The following is a 25,158-nucleotide window of genomic DNA, read 5'->3' on the forward strand; positions in this document are numbered from 1 at the left end:
TCCAAGTTTGAAAGACTAAATTTGAAGAACTTTATCTGGGTGATATGCTGTTAATCATAGGATTTTATTAGTGCTTCCCTGAGGGAAATGTGTTTGCAGGCAGGTTAGTGCTTGTTATTCTTAAAAATTATTTTATTTCACTTTGTGCAACAACGTTTTTGATTGTGCAGCAGCAATCTTAAACATGGCACTATTGTTTTGTGTCTAAGCTGGGAGACATAAACTGTATGGGTTTCAATATGTATGTTTTTATTAGCTGATCTCCTGGGTTTTTTGAAAGAATCTTGAGCTACCAGAAAAATATTGATATACATCAGCTGCCAGACTTCCTTCCTAAAGGTGCACCTGCATGCAGTGCAGTTGTTCCTGCATTGTGGATGCTCTGTACTTCCCACTCTCCAAAATTTATTTGTGTTCTTCAAAAGAATTAGATTGCCTTTGCCATTATTCTTGATTTACTCTGTATCCATATTCTTAAGATTAACACTTGAGTATGTTGCTATAAAGTCCCATTTTTATTTCCTTTTTTTGTTTTTAACTTCTATTCTGCCTAGACTGCAAACAAGTAATACTTTTCTGGGGGGTTGCTGTCTGCATTTCTAATTCTTCATTACTAGCAGACTGCTATTTACCTTGCCAACATGGTGTGGTAATGGTGTATCAATTTCTTCTTTGATATGCATTTGGTTCCATATCCAGTCTCTCTTCAGTCGTTTATGACTGGCACTGTTTGAAGAAAAGTTTTGGGTTGTTTTATGACTTTCTTCATCAGCAACTGCTGGAACCATGAACAATGAGAAAAGCAGAATAATGTGGTTCATCTTCTTCTGTAGCCTAGAAAGATATATAAAATATGAAAACTATATAAGTAACAAGAGAATTAGATCAATTAGAACACATGTATAATTTCAGATGGACTTTTCTTCTATAGAAATGTTTGATTACTTTCTGTATTAATTTTCATCTGCCTTAACATTAAAATTTGAAATACCAGGCTTCTTCCTTCCATTTTAATTAGGCAACTGTAAAACCCAACAAAGATATTTTAATGAGATAAAAAATGTGCAAGTTTTGAAAGCCAGCATCCACCTGAGCTACCATTGTTCATCTGAAAAGAAGATTCAGAAGTGAAGATCAGCTGTTGTATTGCAGAAAGAAGAGCTTAGCACAGCTCAGGGGAAGAGCAGTCCTGGGAAGCAACACTGAGGGAAGCTGACCCAGGTAAAAGTTTCTGTTAACTCAACTCGAAATTTAATGTTCCAGCTTGATAAACCCAAATACAATGATTTGACTTTCCCTGATAGAAAATGCTATAGTCTATATGCTATAGTTAATATAGCCTATGTCTATAGCATGTTCTATAAGATATTGATATGTAAGCTAAGCTATATGTTCTATAGCCATAGAACATATATAGAATATAGAACATGCTATAGTCAATATCTTCATATGGAAAATATTGATTTAGAATAAAATCTAGTTTTTTTTTTTTTGGTGGAAAAAATGATTCATGTGAAATTTGCAGTCAATTCCAAATACGATGTAGGAAATTATCTTTCTCAAGGAGTGCATGTATTGATTCAATTCCTTGTCTTTTGAAACATTAGAAGACTCATATGAAGTTTCTTTATCCACTGTTCTCAGGTTTTACCATCTACAAAATGATAATTTGTGAAATTATTCCAAAACCATATATTCGCATCATCTGCTAATATTAGCAAACTTGAGGCCTGACTTTCATATCAAATTGAGAAGTTATTTTAATGTAGCAAAGCTGGTTAATTTTCTTACTAAATTTCCCCCTCCCAACATAAAACACTGTAATGGAGCTTCAACACTCAATCAGACTTTAAATTACACATAAATGATTTTCCGTTAGCTTTTAGGAGCTGTCAGCATGCACATCAAAAATAAAACTGTTAATTTTGGTAGGGATGTTGACATCAAGCAGGTTGCTAGATGCAAGATTAAATTAATATTCTCATCAGGAAGGTGCTGAGATCTCCAAAATTACTCTTTGGTAGCCAGACAATGAACTTTATCTTGTGGTGCAGCTTCATTGTCAGTAAAATGATCTTATCCACCATGAAATTATGCTTTCCTGTTTTTGTTTCTCTTCTACATTGTTGTGCATAAACTGAGGAACATTCCTTGCTCTTTGTGTAGGAAGTGACCAAATGAGGTGGCTTTGAAGTTGCTTTTTAATAGCTGAGCTGTGTTTTATCCAGTGTTATGGATTCATATGAAACATTCTGGATTTAGCTAGCTTACTTTGGCACTTTGGCTCTGAATATTTTTAGAAGAATTGTAAAATTTAATTGTTTTGCTATGTTTTATTTGTATACATGAACACTTTACACCTGGACACTGGAAGGTATTGATGTGATTCTGTTGTGAAGACATGAGTCTGTCTTTTAGTCTTAAATTACAAAACATGATAACCAAAGGAAACCATTTGGTTAATGACAAGTAGTGCAGGCTGTGGTTTTGGAAAAAAACAGACTGTAGTGTTTACAAAGTAATTTTCTCTAGTTGTTCTGATACCGTGGTGATATCCTGTACTGCTGTAGTGAAGAGATTAATTGGGAAAATTTGAGAACAAGACTGCCCACTTCAGTTTCATTTCATGTTTACAAACATCCGCGCAGAAAGCATTTTTAACTTCAATAGTCAACTCTTCTTTAAAGCATAGTGGTCTCGGTAGGAATCTGCTTTAGAAAGAGAAATTTTTGTCTTCCTAGTAATATTTTCCTGGTATTTGCCTCTCTAATGCTCTATTCAGGGCCTGACATGCCCTGCCTGTCAAATGCCTTAGGGTACTTCTCTCTTTGTTGCTGAGAGTGATTACCAGTAAGTGCAACTTCGTGACCTTCAGCGTCCTCATGCATTGCTTATAGGAACACAGAACATTGCTTATAGGAAATGGAACTCTCATATTCACAGCAGGTATACAATTATCTGTATAGAACCTCTGGAACTGTGGTAGTATTCTGATTACTCCTGAGGATTCATGCAGCAAGTGCAAACTCTCCCTTGAAGTAGGTGGCCTGTACATGTTTCACAGTTCAGGCCTTATTTGAAAGCCTGGCCATTAATACACTAAAACGGAGTCTTTCTAAATATATAGAATCCCAGACTGGTTTGGGTTGAAAGGGACCTTAAAGCTCATCCAGTTCCAATCCCCCACCACAGGCAGGGACCCCTTCCACTGGATCAGCTGCTCCAAGCCCCTGTGTCCAGCCTGGCCTTGAACACTGCCAGTGATGGGGCAGCCACAGCTTCTCTGGGCACCCTGTGCCAGCGCCTCAGCACCCTCACAGGGAAGAGCTTCTGCCTAAGAGCTCAGCTCAGTCTGTGCACATTTTGTTTGAACTTAGGCTACCCTGTCCACTCAGCAGTTCCATCTCTGTGTTCTTAGATTTTTAAGGTGGCTTCACTTCCATTAAATCCTCATTGATGCATTGCTTGGTAAAACTTTTCTAACCTCCAGTGGTTCCTCTGTGACCAGTTTGGTGCCGTTTGGTCTGCCTTCTGCTATGCACTGTAGGTCAAACACAGACTGAGACAGAAGAGCCTCGTGCAAAAAAATGACTTCTGCTTCTCTTTGACATCTTTCAAAATTTCTCATTTTGCTACAAGTAGCACTGCACCCTAGAGCACTTTGCATGCTATCTTTTCTAGGGACACGTGATACGTGTTGCTCCATAGAACAGTCTGACTCTGAGAAGGCTTTCTCTATGACACCATGCAAGTTTTCAGTTTGGCAGCTGGAACTCCACGCCTGTTGAATTTGTAGCTGAATTCATCACAATATTTAGGAATACCCTTCCTTGGCAGCACAAACTAGCACTTCAGAAGCAGGACCCTGCTGAGCAGTAACTGGATAAGGGCATTGTCCTGTTGTGAAGGCTGCGTTGCATGGATATTAGCTCTTGACAAACTGTACTAAACACTCTCATTTTTTCTCTGCAATAGTTTTCATTTCCAAGAGATCACATTAAAATGCCAGAGGTAGCAGCAGAAGAGAGATATTCCTAAGTCTGAGCAGGGCAGTTCATTTCCATGGAGTCAGAAGCAAAAGAGTTTCTGAGGCAGGACAGCTAGATGACATGCAGGAATTGGCTTTTTGTTTCTTCTTGTGGCTGCTGTGGCAGCCAGGACTGACAAAAGGACTTAAGAAACACCCTTTCAAGCACTGACTCCCCAGCCACCCTTCCGGAGGAGCGGACAGCACAGCCTGTGCTGTGACCCATGTGTCCCACACATGGCTATCCCTGGCGTGCTGCCATGAGGCCCCATTGCTGGTCTACCTTAGCATACAATCTCCAGTTACACCTCTGATTAGACCAATCCTTCAAGCTTCTTTCAATCTGATCTAGGAATGGTTAATTTTGGTAGGGAAGCTTCTGGCTTTGCTCTTAGATTTTCTTTCAGCAAATGATGGGTTTTTCCACCAACATTATTCATTTAATGCGTTCAATTATTTTAGCAAAAAACTCTTGGTTTGGAGGGTACTACAGACTATTAATTGAGAAATTCTGGTATTCAAACTGATTTATGGGGACACATGACTCATTCGGTGTAGTTTATTCTTTCAGATTGGAAGTAATTATTAAAAAAATGTCAGGTGGAGGTACAGACAATGGTGTACTAATTAGAGGTTTGCATTTTACAAGTGGTTTTGGTAAGTAATCAACTGTAAGGCTGATGAGCAGCTAATAATATAATGAAAACACAATGAAATATTCTTATGAACATTTGTGGGTTTTCTTTTTTTTTCTGTTTTTTGCCTCATCTGACTTACTCTAAAAATTTATCTTAATGCTTAGGTGAGGTTAGTTTAGTTGGCAAGTAAATTTGTTCTATGCTTGCTTGTTAAATAGCAGTTACATCAGGCTTCTGTATAGAGATTTTGGTGAATGAGGAGACAGTTGTAGCTGAAACAATGTTTTTTTTCTGGTTGGTGGCACCAACCAGAAATACCAACCATAATATTAGCAAATATTATGCTAATCTTTCAATACTTTTCAGCATCTAAAAACCAGAAATAGTGCTAGAAATGGTGAAAGGAACATTTTAAGAGAGAGATTGGCTTGAAGTGGCTATCATACTAGAACAGAAATAAATTCTAAAAGGTTTGTGTCCATATTGTTTAAATAATTTGCAACCTCATTGTCAGAGAAGCTGGAAATGAAATTATTATTGATGATTGAACTGGGAGCTTAATGATTATTTTTGCTTGCAGTATCTTGGTTGGAATCTGAGCAAAGTAAATGGAAATGAAAATTTCCCTTGCAAAACCAAGAGTTCCATCTGACAAAATTACTAATAAGTCAATACTATAGGGCATAATCTATTCCACAGAACTGGAAATAGTGGTGTTTCTGTTCTTTAATGAAACCTCAGCTGCAATGCCTGCAGCCATGTAAATGTAAGGGGTACTAAATATCTGAAATACTGTACTCAATCAAGTGGAAGAAGTATGGAGCTGGAAGGAGGATTTTTTCTCAGCTTAACATGCTCTTGCTGTGCATGTAGGCCCTGACCCTGCAGGGTGCCTGGGTGGGTGCATTGCCCATTGGAACGCAGTAGCTGGGCTAAGACAGAAAGAAAACTAAGAAGCATTCTTCACAAAAGGCTTTGCAGAAAAGTTAACTGTGGATTGCTTTAGTTGAGTTTAATTAGTGTTTTCTGACTTTCTCCCCTCCTGTCTGCTGCACTCTCTCCAGTATTCCTACACAGATCTGTGCAAACAATCCTTTTGCATTTACAGTGGATAAAACCCTACAACACAGAGTAGACAACAATTCAGTGTACTTTTTTTTTAGATGGAAAACATTTTCTTTGATGTATCATCTAAACATCTCCAGAATTACTATGCTCAGTTAAGCCATGCTAGATATAAAGAGAGTAAAATCTGACCCAGTGTCAGCTAGCAAAACAACCCTGAAGAGCCATGCTATACGGAATCCATTTTAACATTAATTTGTCATCTATATTATGTTTAAGACCAAAGGTAAATGTGTGAATGCAGTGAGAATTAAGAAATAGAAGGATAACATACCATACACAGAAGGGGGTAAAGAACCTTTTTCCTTTCAATGCCTGTAGTAAGCAGGCAAAACATTATTAAAAGAAAACAGTCTTAGCAATACTTAAGACTTGCTTTCAGGGACTGTAGTGGGCTGTGCAAACATCAACTGATAAAGCCTCATGATTTCTCTGTGAGAAGTGCTGCAGCTAGATAAAAAGAAATATACACTTCAGAAGCTACATTTGAAGTGCAGAGGACATAAACATATTTTGCCATCCTCTGACAGTAGACCAAGGTAAGGAGTAAGAACAGTCTCAGGTTTTGTTCTGCCAGTTTCCTTATCTCATAATTAGGCAACGTTGCTCTAACCAGCTTCTAAAAACCCAGAGAGCCACAGCAGCCAAGAAATCATGTCTTTATAATTGTTACCTTCACTCCAGTTTCTGCTTGGCATCTAAGCTGCAAACCTGTGATCCTCCTTCACTCCCTTGAGCTTGCAGTGTGGGAAGAGTTGAGGGCACAAGTGAGTGCAGTGAGAAAAGGAACTCGGTTAGGTCTTCAAACTTTGGTAACATTACTTAGTAAATTGTGCAACATTTGACCTGGAGCAATTGTTTTTGTTGCATTTTCAGATGTGATTTTTTATTGTGGTTTCTCAATGTTTATCTTAGTTCTTAGTAAAGCTGCCATGTAACACGTCCTAAAAAATGTATAATGAGTCATTTTAAAATAGGCCTTTCCTGAGAACACCGTGACACTTTTTCTTTTCCAGATTATTGAGCTGATTTAAATGTGCCAAGTGCCTGACTACCTGGTATTACATTTCTGATTGTCCTTATGTCGATTTTATGCATCTGCGAAGTGGTTTTCACTGATGACTGGAGTCTGGAGTGCAAATGCCTACCTGAAAACTGATTATAAAATGACTTTTTATATGCATGATAGTACCTTTGAGTAAATAGCCACTTTGATGACTAAACAATCTTGAGAGCAAATGCCTATCTGAAAACTGATTATGAAATGACATTTTACACTTGTCATATTACCTTTGAATGAATAGGCACTTCAGCAGTATCTTAACTGAACCTCCTACTTTGAAAAGAAATACACCTGTCACTCAGTGTTGTGAGAGCACTCTTGGATGCATTTGGTGCTGTTCAGTTCTTGGTGTTGATAATGCAACACCATATATCAATATAGTTGAGGAGATTAATCAGCACTTGAGTTTTTAGCTCTTCATTTTTTTTGCAGGGAAAAAAGAATAGTTCTATTCTGAAAGTTCTTCATGCTTTCAGCACCAAGTTTCTGGTAGGTCTCGGGAAAATGTATTATAGAATGGTTTGGGTTGGAAGGGACCTTAAGGTTCCAACCCCTGCCACGGGCAGGGACACTTTCCACTAGAGCAGGTTGCTCCAAGCACTGTCAGACCTGGCCTTGAACACTGCCAGGGATGGGGCAGCCACAGCTTCTCTGGGCACCCTGTGCCAGCACCTCAGCACCCTCACAGGGAAGAACTTGTGCCTAGGATTTAATCTAAATCTCTGTCTGCTTAAAGCCATTCCCCCTTTTCTTGTTGCTACATGCCCTTGTAAAAATCCCCCCTCCTGATTTCTTACAGGACTCTTTAGGTATTGGAAGACTGTTACAAGGTCTCCCAACTCTCTCTGCCTGTCTTCATTGGAGAGGTGCTGCAGCCCTCAAATTAATGATTTTTTCCTCTGTCCAACTCAACAGAAAATTCTCTACTGCATGATACAAAACATCTTTGAGTCATAAGTAGATGGAGGAATGAGCTAGGACATGCCTCTTCCAGAAATGAAGAAATGTGGTTAAAACCCATCTATAAATACTTACTATGTGTGTTAAAGATTAATTGTCTGGACAGCAGGCAGCCAAATTGGTCCCCCAGTCTTTCTGTTATCTCAGATACAGAACTGGCTATAAATGGGGAAGGCAAGCACTGGTTTGGCTTTTTTTTTTTTTTTGGTCTTTATTTTTTTCTCTTTTTTAAGGAAAGAAAGCCCTCTCCAAGGTAATGTGTGAGAGCTTGTTCTCTGAAGGCAGGTGAGCAGCAATAACGAAATCTATCTGAATGTCCTCCCAGAGCTTCCTGACACCCCTGCTTGCATTTAGCAAGTAACTTGCTGACTCCAGGATTAAAGTCCTGCAATAAATAACGAGAGAAGGGCATATGAAAAGGCTGAGTGTGAACTGAAAATAAGAAATGTGTCTAAGCAGACATCTGCTGTAAGCAGAATGATTTTGGAGAAATGGGTGAGGAAGAAAGTTGTAAAAGGTCACAAAGATCTCCTTTGTTCCTTGCCAAGAAGCTTTTATGGCAAAGGGTTTTATAGATTTGCAGTTTGATTCACATCACAGATACAAAAGAGCAGCAGGATGAGTCAGGTGCAGAATCTGAGCTTGCATCAGTAAATTCTCCTGACTTGCTGTTGGCTTTTTTACAACAGTGATGTACCTGGTAGTATTTTAGGTCAGTAGACAAATGAAAACAAACATATTGGTGTGGGTGGGGAAAGACTGGCATGCTAATTTCAACCTATGACCAGTGCACTACTACAGATGCACTCAGTCATCATAGTGAGCCAGAACTGGAAGCCTTTCGTGGATGATGCTAGTTTAACTGCATCTGCTGATTTGAAACGTTTCTGTTTGTGGAATTGAATCCCATACGAGATCTAATAAAACATGTGACTGTATTTCTATGTACCCGTCTAGCATGTACAACAGTAATGTGCACATAGATCGGAGAGAAGATAGGGGTGTTTTTTTATGTGGCATGTCAAAAATCTCACAGAGTGAAGTTATCCAGCTAAGAGGGACTGCTTCTGTGTTTCATATGCACAAGCTATGATTCTTATTCCAATTTTTAGTTAAATAATTTTCTATTGATCTGGTGTTTTATCTGAGTTTCTTACTTACAAATCTGATAACTGAGAAGCAAATGAAATACGCGGTTTAGTTACTGGGCTTCTTAAGGAAGCATTACATTTGGACTAGATTAATAATTCTTGAATCATTTCTGTTGTTGAAATGACAGTGCACTGTTTAAATGAGGGTTGTTTGCTGTGGTGAGGATGAGTCGTGGCAAAGTAAAAGAATACTTTGAGATCATTAAAAATGGGTGATGAGAGCAATGGCCTTCTCTTTTTATCAGATCAGTTATGCAATCTAATTGTTTGCTTTTTCTAGTGGATGACTGTTTTCCTTCCATATGAGCATCCTGGTATGTCTAGCACATAACCTACCAGTTTTAATAATACTGCTGGTCTTCTACCCCACCTAGGAGGAAAATACTTGTGAAGGTTTTGAGAACCACGCCAAATCATTATGTGAGTTTTCAGAATCTTCCTCATTTCACAATTTCAGCATGCAGATCATGTATCGTGCCAGGTGCAGAATCAATATCTTTACTTGTTTTTCATAATAATGGTATTTGTCATCACAGAGGCTGTAGAGATACTTGAGAGCTGATGATAATCAATTTGAAAATGAACAGATGCAGTAGGTGAAGCACTGAAATATGTATATTCTGGTGCTGCTTAAGAGTTCTTACTTGGGCCTTGTTACTATGGTCATATAATGCTTTACTACAGAACCTTTTCCTGAAGTGACCCCAAAACTGGTTAGAGTACTTTAAAGAAGCAAGTGGTATTGTCCAATCTTTTTTTCGTAAGGCCTTTTACTTCACATACAAATATGATAGTATAAAATATAACAAGGGATAAGCACAGTGTCTGATATAAACCCAGCCACTAAAATATTTTGAAACTCATTTGTGATTAAATTATTAAGCAAGTTTATGACACTTTTTAATGACAAATAAATATATTACATAAACAGAAGATTTGCCTTACTCTAAACTGTTGACAGCATGCAGAGCACTGAGTTTAAGGTCATGAACTACTTTCTTACAGTTCTTCACAGCTTCTGAGCTTTGGGAGTGTGTATATGAGGGCTGAATGACTCCTGAGGAGCAGGATTATTCTGGTGTTCAGTGAGAATGCTCAAACCCACAAGCAGAGTTTGGGAGCTGGTACAGAGAATATTACACCTTATCATCTTGATGTCATACAGATTCTGTGTTCTGTTGATTTAGAGTGCTCATTTTTTTAAATCAGGAAGCTCATAGTACCTATGTCTACTGTGATTCATTTGCTTTGCAGATGTTGCAGGGTGAAACTAACAATTAAATGACAGAAAAATTGTTCTTGGCCACACGTCTTTTGATGACAGTTGCCAAATGCTGTTGAAATCTGAGCTATGTTGGGGGATTAACTTTGCATTAAGTACTGCCCTTCTCTTCTGAAATGAGCTAATAAGGTGGAGGGGGATTAACCCTGCATATGCATACTTTGGAACTGCAAAACTTTCCCCTGTGAATTCTTTGTCCAAAATATAAAAGCTAAGAGGAAAATATCTCTCATCCAGATTAATTATTGATAAAGACAGATGCTGAAAATAGTGATGAAATGCTGGGTTACAGACAGGCAAAGAACTTGTTTTCTTGTTGTATGCAAAAAGTAGTTTCAGGGATGGTCTTGCAGTCAGGTGTACTCTTCCTGCAAATGACTGAGGCTCTGTTGGTCTCAATGATACATTTACAGGACTGAATGCCTTCTTTGCCTCTGTCTTTACTCCTGCAGACTCTCCTTGGGGGCCCCAGATTCCAATAGCCCCAGAAGGAGTCAGGACAAAGGAGGAGTTTGCTTTGGTAGATGAGGATTGGGTTAGGGATCAGCTATGCAAACTGGACATCTATAAATCGATGGGTCTGAATGGAATACACCCACAGATGCTGAGGGAGCTGGCGGAGGTCACTGCTAGGCCACTCTCCATCACCTTTGGTAAGTCGTGGGAAATGGGAGAGGTGCCTGAGGATTGAAGGATGGCAAATGTCACACCAGTCTATAAGAAGGGCAAGAAGGAGGACCCAGGTAATTATAGACCAGTCAGCCTTACCTCCATACCTGGAAAGGTGATGAAACAATTTATTCTTGATGCCATCTCTAGACATATCAAGGATGAGGGGGTTATTAAGAACAGCCAATATGGTTTTACCAGGGGAAGTTGTGTCTGACCAACCTTACAGCCTTCTATGAGGAAGTAACTAGGTGGAGGGATGATGGTAGAGCGGTAGATGTGGTTTTTCTTGATTTCTGTAAGGCATTTGATACTGTCTCCCACAGCATCCTCATAGATAAGCTAAGGAAGTGTGGGCTTGATGATCAGGTAGTGAGGTGGATGAAGAACTGGTTGAGAGGAAGAAGGCAGAGAGTTGTGGTCAATGGGGCAGAATCTAGCTGGAGGTCTGTGACTAGTGGAGTCCCTCAGGGGTCGGTGCTGGGACCAGTGCTGTTTAATACTTGCATCAACGACCTGGATGAGGGAACTGAGTGTACCCTCAGCAAGTTCGCTGATGACACTAACTGGGAGGAGTGGCTGACACACCAGAAGGCTGTGTTGCCATTCAACGAGACCTGGACAGGCTGGAGAGTTGGGCAGGGAGAAACTTGATGAAATTCAACAAGAGCAAGTGTAGAGTCTTGCATGTGGGGGAGAACAATCCCATGTACCAGTACAGGTTGGGGGCTGACCTACTGAAAAGGAGTGAAGGGGAAAGGGACCTGGGGGTCCTGGTGGACAGGAGGATGACCATGAGCCAGCAATGTGCCCTTGTGGCCAAGAAGGCCAATGGCATCCTAGGGTGCATTAGAAAGGGTGTGGTTAGTAGGGCAAGAGAGGTTCTCCTCCCCCTCTACTCTGCCTTGGTGAGGCCGCATCTGGAATATTGCATCCAGTTCTGGGCCCCTCAGTTCAAGAAGGACAGGGAATTGCTTGAAAGAGTCCAGTGCAGAGCCACAAAGATGATGAAGGGAGTGGAACACCTCCCTTATGAGGAGAGGCTGAGGGAGCTGGGTCTCTTTAGCTTGGAGGAGACTGAAGGATGACCTCGTCAATGTTTACAAATATGTAAAGGGTGGGTGTCAGGATGATGGAGCTAGGCTTTTTTCAGTGATATCCAGTGATAGGACAAGGGGCAATGGGTGTAAACTGGAGCATAGGAGGTTCCACATTAACATCAGGAAGAACTTCTTTACTGTGAGAGTGACAGAGCACTGGATCAGGTTGCCCAGGGGGGTTGTGGAATCTCCTACGTTGGAGATATTCAAGGCCTGCCTGGACAAGTTCCTATGTGATGTACTCTAGGTTACCCTGCTCTTGCAGGGGGGTTGGACTAGATGATCTTTCAAGGTCCCTTCCAACCCTTGGGATTCTGTGATTCTGTGACTGTAGATCCATCATCTTTTTTGCTTGCTTTGAGCCAGTTTCCTCTTGCGTAGCCCAGACTAAAGTGGCTTTGGTAGGAGAGACAGAGGTGCAGGTGTCTCAGCACTGAGCCTGCCTCATCCCCAGCACTTTTCACACCTATGATGTTTAATTTTTTGGGAGCAACGGAAGTTTGGGTGAGAAGGGGATAAGGAAATCCTCCAAAAATTATTCGGCTCACCGCAGTGCAGAATTGGAACAGTTTGGTTATATTGAAGATGTTAGTGATCACTAAAAAGATTTCTCAAGCATCTCTAACCATAAGCTTTGCTTCCTACAGTAAACAGTGTGCCCATTTCAGAATTGAGCTGTTTTCATACGGCCCCCTGGTTGGTTCTGCCAAATCTGCCACTGAATGTTTAAGAGTTTGGCCGAGCTGAAGCAAAATAAGGTACACTATGAGAATAACATATTATAGAGCTTTTTTGCGCTTTCCCTTTGTTTCCAGATAAAGCCTTAGTGTCGGTGAGGCTTCCTAGCACAGAGCTCCAACTGAGAGGCTTTGATTAAGGGAAAGTCCCCATCCTTTGAGAAACTGTGCAATAAATACAAATTATTTTCTTTAAAGTACATTGTAGCTGTGTTTACAGCAGATAAGATTTTCTTGACATTTTCCTTCAGCCAAAGCTCAAGAGCAATAGTATCTGCCTTGAACACGAGTATCGTGCACAGGTCACAGTAATTGGTGTTTATGCGCTAACAGTAATCTGAAGCAGAGAAGTCCTGTTTAGCTGGCTATGTGTTTTGATCCCTTTGTCCAGGTTGTTGTACTGCGTAACTGAATCCATTAGTATTTCCTCTAAAAATGAATTTTGTGGCAGATAGAGAAAGCATGTACAGAAATATAAATCTCTTGTTTTCCAGCCCGGCAAGAGGCTAAAAAGCCTGGGTGTGTCTGTGTATGTTTTGTTTGGTAATTAGCATTCAGTATTTCTCTCCCTTTTAAAAATGTCTAATTCAAATGTCAGTTCATTCTTATCTATTTCCTGCCCCTATACAACTAGACTTCCAGACCAGGCTTAATTAACTTTAAGACCTTTTCTGCTTACCTCTATAGTTCAGTCTTTTCCTGGAACATTTCCATTGTTATAATAACCATGTGTTGTGAGATGATACAAATGATATTATTACTGCTCTTATGAATTTACAATGAGCCTTTCAATATTTTTATTTACAGACTAGCTCCTGTCTGGAAAATCTCATCTTCATATCAAAATAAAACTAGGGAAGCAAATTTCCAGTTTACAGTACTCAGAAAGGGAATCTGGAGGGCCTGAAAATTCGGGCCTCAGACACAGGGAACCTTAAAAAGATGAGGAAAATCTATTGTAAGTTTTGTGGGTTTTTTTGAGAGCTAGACATTTTTCCATATGGATTTATTTCCATGTTGGAGCTAAGGTGATTTAACACAGTTTTCTTCCCTCATCTATGCACTGACTTAAGCAAGACATTAGTCTGATGCACTTTGCTACCCCAGTCCTGAGGCAATGAGGGAACCTGCATGCAAGAAGAGCTTGCTTCATGAAGCAGATTGCTGCCACGGTGGGTGATAGTTCAACATGTAAGTCATGACTGCAGAAATGACCCTGTTTCAAGGCATGCCATGTGCCTGTTCATGTGTGGTAAGAAGCCCTTGTGAAAGTGATGGGAGAACTGGGCACATGCCAGCTGGCTGACAAGGGGACATTTCTGCTTACAGGTCTTCTCAAGACAGTGCCAGGATCTGGGCTGGTGGCTGCTGCTGCTGCCCTGCTGGGGCACAGTGCGATGAGCACCGGGGAGCAGCCTGTGCCACCCTGGTTGCTGGCAGCTTTAAAGTAACCTGGCTGTCTGTCTGAGGAGTTCTTGTTCACAGCACTGCTGCACTTGATGGTTTGCTGCCTGAATCCACAGCACAACTGGAGGTATTTCTTAATCTGAGGTTGGATCTCTCCTTAGTGGCAGTGTAAACATTTATTCTGCCCCAACTCATATTGTATTCATGGCCACTGAAAACCCTTTCCTTGTGTGAATGAACCCTTTCTCTTCATTTAAAGAAGCCAAAAATCAAGCCATATAAGGCAGGTAATCCAGCTCACCATTTCACAGCAGGAAAATGACGCTATATATTCCAGAGAGAAATATGCAGCTTTCTTCCTGTTTGAAACTTAAGTCATCTCCAAGTGCAGTTACTGGAGGAGTCAGTATCTATTCTAATCCTAAACTCTTACCAGGTCTGCTGCTGACAAATCTAGTGTACAAAGAAAATGTATTCATTAAATGGTACTACAAACAACAGAGCTCTGCAGTAGCATTGTCACTGTCAAACTCACACTGTTGTCTTTGTAGAATGAACCCATTACGAAAAACATGCCTGCTTTTTTGTGCTCTCTGCTTTCTGCTATCACTTTTTAATTTTGGTGCTAGAATCCTAAATCAACAGCAAATACATACTACTTCATTGTAGCTCTGGACTCATAGATTAGATGGTGAAAAGTCTGATGTTTTATTAGTAATATTAATTGGTTGGCCTAACCATAACATGGGTAAACCAGCTCTCTTGTGAACAGATCATATATATCTATATCTGAAAGATAATGGCACTAAAATCCAGTAAGATAATGTAAATCTCTGAATTCAGGTCTAGGACTGGAGGTGGTGGGGAGTGTCCCACAGAAAGAATGGAGAAGCTAATCTAAAGCTATGTGCCACTGGAGATTCTGCCAGTGAAGCTGAACCTGTAACAGGAACAGTTCCCATCAATGGCAGGATTTCCTATCATTTACAGGAGAGCAGCATTAGGCCCTTAGTCTTCTCAAGCAGTATGTTATAAGGTAGAATTTGCACTCCTAGAGGATTTCCAGGACACAAATTCATAGTAGATAGCATCATAAAAGGAAGGGGAAAAGGATGACTAATCCTACCAACACATCGCTTAGAAATGTGGACAAAGGCAGGAGAAGGAATTCAAGTGTCTCCTTCAGGCATACTGTGGAAGTTGAATTTCCCTTTATATTGTCATACACAATAAGGACAAGGTCCTGTGTGTGCTGCAGATAACCTATCTTGTGTGCTGTGAACTTTGCCAGGTGTTAGGAGGACCATTCCAGATATTGCTGGTGGGCTTGGGGAGAGAGGAGGATTCAGGGAAATGCATGACTTCAGTGGGGGCAAAGCCAGGTAGGCTACTGCTAATCTGGGGAGGCTGATAGTCGAATTTTTGAAAGAATGTGTTACAGAAACAGGAAGCTCTTTCTCCTAAAGTTTTAGGATAGGACAGTGGTGAGATCCCACAGGAACATGAAGGTTCTGATGATTCCTAGGTAGGACAAGAGAACTGACCTCTTTGGATATTGAAAAATGAAGAATTTAAAACATTTCTGCTTTTGGTCTACCTCTGTTTATGGTGGTGCTCTATAACTCCTAACATTTCAGATAACAGAAGAATACTCCTTCTCCTCCACTGGTCTTTTGGAAAGGCCCCCTCCAACTGTGTGTCTCTCTTTTATTGATTGTAAATCTTTACTTGAATATACTCAAACTACCATAACTGAAGTGTAGGCAGTGTGAACACCTGCAATGGATAGGTAAGTTTCTCCTCTGCGCTTCCCCTGTCTTTGCCCAGCTTGGAAGACACTCCTGTGAACATCTGTGGGCTTTAACAAGCACCTAGGAGGACTGAGCCCTAAATCTTCAGCCTGCCCGACAGATATGTATAGCAGCATATGTACAAAAGAGACTCATGGGACAGATAATGTCTCAGAAGTATGTTACAGAGACAACTTACTTAAAATATTCAGCAAGATCTTAGATTCACAGTGTGGTTAATTCCATGCTTATTGACAAACTTGAAATTCATATCAAAATGAGTGAAGATCAGGTTCTCATTGAATGAAAGGGCTAATTTGTATTGTTGCACTGAAGAACTATAAATAGGTTAAACTATAAACAGGTTAAACAGGCTTAACTTTGAGGGATTTTTGATTTGTAAACACTTCACAATTTTTCATTATTATTATTTTTGTTTCTGTTTCAAGACCAAGCTGATTGCAGAGTTGAGGAATTAAGTGGTACATGCATTGATAAATCCTGTTGGTGGGATTCCTGGGTTTGCAGTGGGCTCTGTATCTGGGCACTAGAGCAGGGTGATGGTAAGTTCCTTGGCAGCAGAAATGGTGGCTCCTGATCATGGCACCAGTGTATTGTTTGCTTTCTGTGTTTGCAGTGGATGTACACCTGCATAAGCTCTTCAAATGAAGCAGGATGATGAGCTGAATTCCCCAGATGGATCAAGAAAATTCATTATGGATCAAACTAGTATCAAGCTCTGGATGCCCTAAGGCCTGTTCTGGTTCAAATTCTCATCTGCTTTTCTCCATGCGTAAGGAATTATTTTACCTTAGTGGTTGTGAGCTGGGCATCTCTCTGTCTTAGAAAGTCTCTAGTTTACACAGAAAACTCACTGTCTGCTTTGTTCTAGGTTAGAAGGGAAAACAGTTCTATGAGGGCTAAACTTTGAGGGATTTTTGGTTTGTAAACCCACAAGGATAACAAAGGGGAAGACATTTGTTTGTTGTTTGTTTTTTTTAAATACACCAGAATATTTTCATGGCCAACAAATTTCTCCCAAAGAACCTCAAGTTTTCTTCTTAGCATTAACATCTGAACCTCTGAATTTAACTTCTAGAACCTGAGCAAAACCTGGAATTACAAATACATGACAAAAATAATGGCGAAGATTCCTTACAGAAAGCTCAGCTGCTTGAAATAATCAGTTACGTCTATTCTGTGATGTAACTTCTTTTTTTAGAAAATAGAAAGCATTAGCTGGCCTGATTGAAGCCTGTAGTTCTGTAGACATGTACCCTAACAAGAACAAAGAGTTTTTCAAAATGCTTTTCTATTTTCCATTTGTAATATTAATGGAATTAATAGATTTATGGGTGCACAGTGAAGTCCTTTGTTCCATAAATGCTATAAATCAGAGGAGCTTCTAAACCTTGCCCAGTGATTTTTACCTATATCCTGTTTTCAGTTCTGCTTCCCCCAACACAGAGGCAGGATGTGAAACAAACCTGGCAACAAACCTGTTGTCCACTGTTTGGGTGGAACTTTCTCTGCTTCTTCAGCACTGAGCCCTGCACCTAGTGCTCTGCAAGCTGCAGGTTGCTGATGGAAGTGTAGCTATGTCATGTAATAATTTCAGTGTCAGCATGTGTTTTAAAATGTTGAAGTAACAATTTTATGATCTTATGTTAAAGAGCAAAGCTTTGGCAAATTCTTCTTGTTGCAATACAGCCATAGCATTTGGAAAAACAAAGCCCAGGTTTGTGGGCAAAGCAGGAATGATTTGTTAATTGAGTTTATCTTTTGCTTTCAAATTAATTTGTTTTAGTGTGTGTAACTTCACATTCTTCTGTCTAGTATACTGCACTATTCCAGTGCTTTCATATGCTAAATCAATTCCTTATCCTTTTCTCGTGTTGGTCACCCTTTATTTAGGATAAAAAATAACTCCTAGAGATAGCTGCACATAAATTGCAAGTCAGCATTTCTGTGATTTGTTTCTGGTGTATTGATTGTTGTTACAAGGCACAAATTAGCCTAAGATGAGAAGCTTTTGTAAATCATTGGAGTATCCTTGCTTTAGTCTAATATTTTTTCTTAAATGAACATCTATAATACTGTATGCTTTTACAAATGCTGATATAATGTTTTATAATCAGTGGAGGCAGTGACACATTGATTAACTATGCCTTTGTTAACTGCAGCATCAACCAACTCCTAATGTTTTCGATAGCTAAGAATGGAACAGATTTTCTCACAGAAATTCATCTTCTTCTGTATCTTTTTTCCTTGCATTTCTTTCCTTCCTTTATCTTTATTACAGCCTGACAAGAGCACAGTAAGGTGCTGTGCACACTGACAGTCCCAGTATTACAAAATAAAGTTCTTACAGAAAAGCAGTATCAGTTCATCTCTTATGCATAAATGCCTTGTCTCTGTAAGCTGTACAGCAAACTTATTAGCTCAGGGTCTTGCTACACTATCTTTAGGATAAGATAAAAGCCTTTCTAACCAACTTTTTTTTTGTAGAAAGTCCCTGCACATAAAATGTCAGAAAAAATGTTTCTTTTTGGACCACTGAAGTCAAGAAACTTCTAAAATAAGAATTTCTGGTCCTTTAGAACAGGGGCTATAAAACCTGGTAGTCCAGATTTAGGGTGCTAAAGTACCTGGGGCAATTAAACTTGAAATTTAGGAGACCAAGTCACTGATGTGTTTATGTAACCTTTCCTCTAAGCCTTTAACAAATCTATTAGCTTGAGAAATATGTCCAAGTTGGCTAGTGTACATGGCCTTTACCTCCTCTGGGCATTGGTGATTGTAAAGCTGTAGCACCTTGAACACAGATAGCAAGTCAGCCCCCACTTTGATAAAGCATTCTGCACCTGATCATAGCACAGCATACACCTTCTCACCCAAAGCAGTACTAAGCCTGTAACTGTCCACACTGCAAGTGAAATCTTCTCCTTAAAGGTTACAGGTGCAATTTGCAGTATCATTTCTGTCCATTTTCCATTATGAATAAGCATCAGCAACATGATCTAAGTATTACAAAACAGAATAAAAAAAGGAAAACAAAAGGCGCATAAAATGTCTCTTCTTTTAAACAATCTAGGAATATTGTGATATAGCCCAAGAAAGACATTTTCCTCTTCCAGTGTCATTTGTAAACAGATTTGCTGTTATCCGCACTTTATTTGGTTCAAGTGCCATCTTTGTTAGGCCCAGAGTGCTCTGTGGATATATATATATATATATATATATATATATTTATAAACTTCATAGCCTGTCTGGTAATATTTCTTAAATTATTTAAGACATTGGAAGAGATTTTTGGAGTTAAAAAACCTTTGAAATTAACTTTATAGTCAAAGAACAGAAAATACCATTTGTTCCTTACCTGAGTCAGAGTTGGTGGAGCTTGGGTTTGTTCCTAAATCAGGCAAACGAAAATGAGCAGTATCCCACAACGTTAAGCAGTGTACAGAAAATGAAGATCAAACAGAAAAATACACTTCTCTTTTTGTTAAGCAATACTGGGAGTGTTCAGCTTTCCAGTCTCTAAGGTTTTCCAGCTGGGAGTCAGCCTTTTCCCGTCCTGCATCCCGGCATCCTGTTATTGTTCCAAGTAATACAGTGAGAAGAGGGAGTGGAGGAAATAGATAAACTTAGCCTTATTATTGCTATACCTACTGATTTGTTGCTGACTCTAATGAGGGAGCTGAATAAAAGGAAATAGGCTCCGAGTGTAACACAAAAGTTGGTATGTTATTTAGTATTGTTTTATAACGAGTTTTAGGAGTTAGCTGGTACTTTGAATAGTGTCTGAGACTTGATTAGCACAGGCTATGCCTGTTTTGCACAAATGGAATTTCCAAAGCAGCTTGGAGATGTCCTGTCTGTAAAGATTTTTATACCTGCAAAAAGCTAAAACCCTTATGTGAATGTGACTGTGTTTCTTTAAAGTGCTGTCAGTGCTGGGTGTAAAAATGAGATTTAGTAGTATATCTCACAAGTAAAATGATGACCTTAGACTACCCAAACTCTTTTGTGGGACTGTGATGCATTTCTCAGTGCTACCTGCCATTTTCTGAACCCTATCTAAAGGTGAACACAAAGGTCTCTCTCTGGCATTGGACAGTACAAATGGAAGGGGATTTTTTTTTAGCTAAACAATGCAGAAGAAAATCTAAGAAGTGTTTGATCTAACTTAAAACTCACTTATAGCCTGTTATAAGTGTAGGCAAATGTTACAATGTATCTTACTCAGGACTTTAAATAATAATGTTCTACAGTTAAATACTCTCTTGCACCTATTTGTCATCACAATCCAGCACAGGTGAGGGTATTAATTTCCTGCCTTGCTAAAACGCTGAGGTTGGTCAGGTTGTTTCATGTTTTTATGACATATAGCAGCAAATATGAATTGCTTTTTAAAAAACTGGTACGTTAATTATTCAGAAAAGGAGCTAATGAGATGTTTCTCAGAGTCTTACGTGAGGAGACCAACCAGAATTAAGTTTTCTTACAAGAAAATTAGCCATTCCTGTGTCATTGCTGAGAGGACAGCAGGGAGGATGTTGATAGGAGTTTTCCAGGGAAGTGTAGCTAATCTGGTCAGGATGCAGCTCAGAGATAATCTGGTACCCACAGCAGACAACGGTCCCAGATATGATTTACTTTTGCAAATGACTTCAACTGTATTTACAACCGTTGCAGAGCCTTTGATGTTCAGATCTGTGGACTTGGGAATGGGCATGCTATTTAGCTAACCTAAACAAAGGATAAGGTTAAGTGAGCCCTTCACGTCCACTGCTCAGAAAAGGAAAAGAGAAAACCCCTGTGTTTTCTATATATGCCCTGACGCAAAGGTCTAGATTACCAAGGTCTGTTTTGATGCCTGCTAAATAAGCTTAGACATAGGATTTGTATCTATAATATTTCTCAGGGAATGATCCCAAATGATCTTGTTTGAAAATGACAGGAAAAAACAGATGATGGAAAATGCACCCATGTTGTGCTAAGCTCTTAGTAGCACTCTGGGCAGGAGCTGTAAAAGGAAACTGCCTCATCTTGGACTGAAAGAAAGGAATCATGAACCGTTTTGAAAACACAATCCACAAGGACTGTAATGAGCAAGTCTGTAGTCAGGTTCAGGCACATGAACCTTGATATGGGATTTGAGTTTGAAGAGCAATTCTAATGCAGAGGTATGAAGGTGATAGATTTTTTTCCCAGAAAGGTTTTTGATAAACAATCTTGATTTTAGTGAAACTTTTTCACCCAAAGAATATCTGCTTTAATTGAAATTCCCTTGAAATAGAAACCCTGAACAATACAATTTCTTCTTCTGCTACTAAAAAAAATGATGAAAATTGTCACCTTTCATTCACTAATAATGCTGATTGTTTGTAAAAGCAGCTTAGCTTTCACCTCTAACTGGTCGTGTAAATGGGAAGCTCACATTTTGGCATAAAAGAGTTTCTCTGTTATGCCAGGTTTGAAATGATAGTGATAGCATCGATCATCATTTTTGGTAAAATGGGCAGTGCAAACATTCTCTTGCTTGTGCATTAATTTAACGAATAGACAGAACCAGATTTTGCAGTAGGTGATGCACAGGTAGTGTTGTGGGTCTGCTGGGGCAGGAGGTTTGGGAGAAGTTTCCCTCTTTGAGCCCACTCTGCCCTGACTGTGTGCTGTGATTCCTCACTCTGTAAGGGCTGCAGTGCATCAGAGGTAGGGAGCTAGAGAGAAGCAGGGTTATGGACCCCTCTCTTTCCTTCCTACAGAATCTGTGTAAGTGACATGATGCCCATCCTGATAATGCCTTTCCTGGGCACTCTCCCCATTAATGGGTCAGATGTTGCCAGCTGAAACACTTGGCTGCAAGCTCCTGACTTCAGTGCTGTGGTGACCAAGAATAGCTTATCTGTGTCCCTGCACTCTGCAACTGTTTGACTTGTTCTGAAGTTGAATGTCTGCTAGTAAATTTTAAATCAGAAGATCAGATAAACTATAAAAAGGGTTGAAATAATGTTGATTTTTCTGTCAAACAAGACTGAAACCTATTTTTTCCACCTCTTATTGTTCTGCAAGTGCCTCAGGGGAGATAAAAAGTGAGATTGTTGCTTGAACTGCAAGATATACACCAAATAACCATTGCAGGCATTGAAGAGATGTCATCCCCAAAGCTGCAGCACACAAATAGCTCTGTAATGATGGGATTCATGTGACTAATCAAGTGCAGAAATAGTTTGATCTCGAGAATAAGATTTTACAGTATTGGGGTGAAAAGAGAGGAGTGCAACAAAGAGTGGATCACAGACTTGGTGTTGCTTTCAGGGTGATGTTGGGCTGCAATTCACCTCGATGTCTTTCCTGATGCTGATGCACTCCATCTACTTGTAAACTTGTTGGAGAAGGGATGCATCTGTCTATTACTTTGTTCTGTGCCAGATGAGTCTGAGAATAAACAAGTTCCTGGACGGGAAGCTACTCTGAGTGTTTACAGGACGTGAGATGACCCGCATCTTAAATGATTTCCTTGATGCCCCTCTATTTTCCTTTTATCTTGTGAAATTAAACTGCTGGCACTCCAGTGAAGTCATGCCATCAAAGTTGGTGTCTCCTGTGCCACGTCATGGATCTTCTGTACCTCCCTGCCAAGTTCCATCGCACAGGGGTGGGCAGAAGCTTTCTGCTGCTGTGCTTGGAGCATCTTCCAGCTGTGCTCTGCTGGGCCCCACTAAGGTAGACACATGCACATGCACATGCACATACACACACTGTCTCGCTGCTGCACAACCATGGCTTCACTTGGCCACCATGTGCCAGCCCCAGCTGGTGGGCAGATCGCATTTGGGGCTGGCCAGATCTCTCTGGCATATGGTTTCATGGAGTGGGAGAGAGGCTGTGACACCCTGCTATTGAAACTTGAGGTGCTAGTGCCAGGATGGAGATGTGCAAGCCACGGGATCCAGGCTCTGCTGCACCACACAGACTGCGTGTGAGATGCCACAGGCTTCTGTGACAGGAATCAGATGGACCTGAGTCTCAGATTGCTGCCACCCTTTTCCCAAGGGCACGGGATTTCAGACTGGGGTTTTGTTTTGTTAAAGTAGTGCAAGAGAGAAGGGAAGGAGGTACATGTGCTTTCTGTAAAAGCTGTTTGTGGATCTGTCTGCTGGGCTGAGCATGTCTGAGCGTTTGCCAACAGGAGGGTGGAGAGAGCTGCTCTGAAAAAATTCTTGCTGAGGGGTTGAAGTCTGAGAGCCAATGCACTAATGCCTTGTAAATTGGTTCAGTGACTTTTATGCATTTATATCCACTCCCTTTATTATACCCCCCCGACCTAGGCTGCCAAACGCTGTGAAAATGCAGATGGTTTAAGTGTTTCACTGACAGTCCCCCATGTATTATTCCTGTTCTGCAGTCTGCATTGTGCCTCTTCTAGCCAGTGAGAGTATGTGTAAGAACTCCTAATGGCTTGGAAATCAGTCAGTATGGATTTTTTTCCCCAGCCTGTTGAAATGGAGCCATATGTGTGGAGGCAGCAGCAGCTAGTATTTTCCCTTATTTAAACACTGGAGGCCATTCTCTGCTGTGATGTTGTCTCCTTCTCTGCAATGAAGCAGCTCTTGTTTACACCAGTTTGAATTTAGCCACTGCAGTGGAATGTGGAATATAAAGTAACAGTCTTTCTCTAGAACTGATAAAATAGCATGTAATTCTTAATGGAATAATTGCACAAATAGGTTCTTAAGTTCTAACAGCACAGAGACTGCATAAATCTGATAGAAATCCAAATATGTGGGGTTGGGTTTTCTTGTTTGCAATTTTGGCAAAAGGAAGCACCCTGCAAATAGTCAGGGAAACTAGTCACAGAGGCTGAAGGGCTGTCTGTCAAATGCCAGATTTCAGTGACTAAGATTTTTGCAATACAGTGGAAAAAATGTTTTTAGTCTTGTGGTTACCTGTGAATTGCTCAGTTTGATGGTGCTGAGGCATGGGCCTCGTCTCCTCAGGTACGTGTTAACACTTTTGAGCTGTAAGTATCTCATTGCAAACCTGCTAACTGAGGGAATAATGCAGGATGAAAAATGTGTAATGAATAATGAAGAGACTCAAGCTTTAGGAATTAATGATTCATGCTGAAATATATCTGCCTTGGACAATTTTCTTTTGCTGATATTTCATCTTGAACCTACAAATGGTTATGCTGTGCCCATCCCTGTGCACTTTAACAGAGATTAAAAAGAATAAGAGTTAGTTGCTAACATCCAAATAGAATCTCAAATGAGAGAAAATGTATATTTAAAAGCACAATGGAAAATTTAAGACAGTTAAATCCTTGCTTTGACTTTTCAGGATTTACATTAATATTGGAATTCAGAGAAATATAAAGATGACTGATCTTGCTGGTTTGCAAAGGTTATGCATGAGCACTTCTATCAGGAATTAACTTCCTGACCATGCTCCTGGAAAAGAATGCTGCTAAATTAAGTTATTGTGTAAAGATATATTTACATTAAACAGGAGGAAAGATAAATGTTCATGAATTACTGCAAGTAGATTTACAGCTATTTTGTCACCAGTTCAATGCAGCAGAAAATTTTGCTGGTTTAACTTTAAAAATTGTTTTGAAGAGAAAGCATATTTTCAAAACACTATTTTCAAAAAACCCTACCTTTTGCGTATTATTTGCGCAATAATGGAATATTTTTAAATGTGCTTCAAGTATCTGTAAATGGCTGGTAATTAATATTATTTGTGTTACAGAATAACTCATAGCCTTCTCTGAAGGCTGCCAAGGTTAACCCAGAGCAATAGATCCCCAACCCAGGCCTTTCTTGGCAAATGGATCAGCTAAACCAGAGGAGCTCTGACCCAGACCCAGACCTAGATCTTGACCTTGCCCTCCCCTCAAACCACAGCTCTGTGACTGTTGTTGTGCTCTGCAGCACAGAAACCTCTGTGAATGTGCGGATCTGGCCTGGTTGACTGTTAGGCTGAAATGGCCAGATGTTAGTGCACTTATACCTCAGAGCTGTATAGAACAGAACAGACAGTTGGAAGGGACTAACAGCAATCATCAGTATTTGGCTTCTGCAAGACTGGGCTAGGATCTCATTAGGAAAACTTTCTTATGACACTTCCAGTGTTTCCTGCCTGTGTTCAGATGACAAAGGAACTGGCTTTCTTGAAGAATTGTTGTTTCCTCTCCTGAC

The 25,158-nt window shown here is 40.0% G+C and overlaps 1 protein-coding gene across 1 annotated transcript in view; it reads right to left on the bottom strand.

Annotated features, from left to right (window-relative positions):
* CDH5 (cadherin 5) overlaps window positions 1-19,480 on the bottom strand; it is a 32,911-nt gene extending 13,431 nt beyond the window's left edge. Inside the window, exons 1-2 of the mRNA XM_013129870.3 lie at window positions 19,329-19,480; window positions 633-834 (exon numbers count right to left, since the gene is read on the bottom strand). Of these exons, the coding sequence (XP_012985324.1) occupies window positions 633-821 (189 nt within the window). The 5' untranslated portion in view covers window positions 822-834; window positions 19,329-19,480. The remainder of the gene's footprint in view (window positions 1-632; window positions 835-19,328) is intronic.
* Window positions 19,481-25,158: the final 5,678 nt, after the last annotated feature.

This window comes from Melopsittacus undulatus, chromosome Z (assembly GCF_012275295.1).
Source record: "Melopsittacus undulatus isolate bMelUnd1 chromosome Z, bMelUnd1.mat.Z, whole genome shotgun sequence".
Classification (NCBI taxonomy): domain Eukaryota; kingdom Metazoa; phylum Chordata; class Aves; order Psittaciformes; family Psittaculidae; genus Melopsittacus; species Melopsittacus undulatus.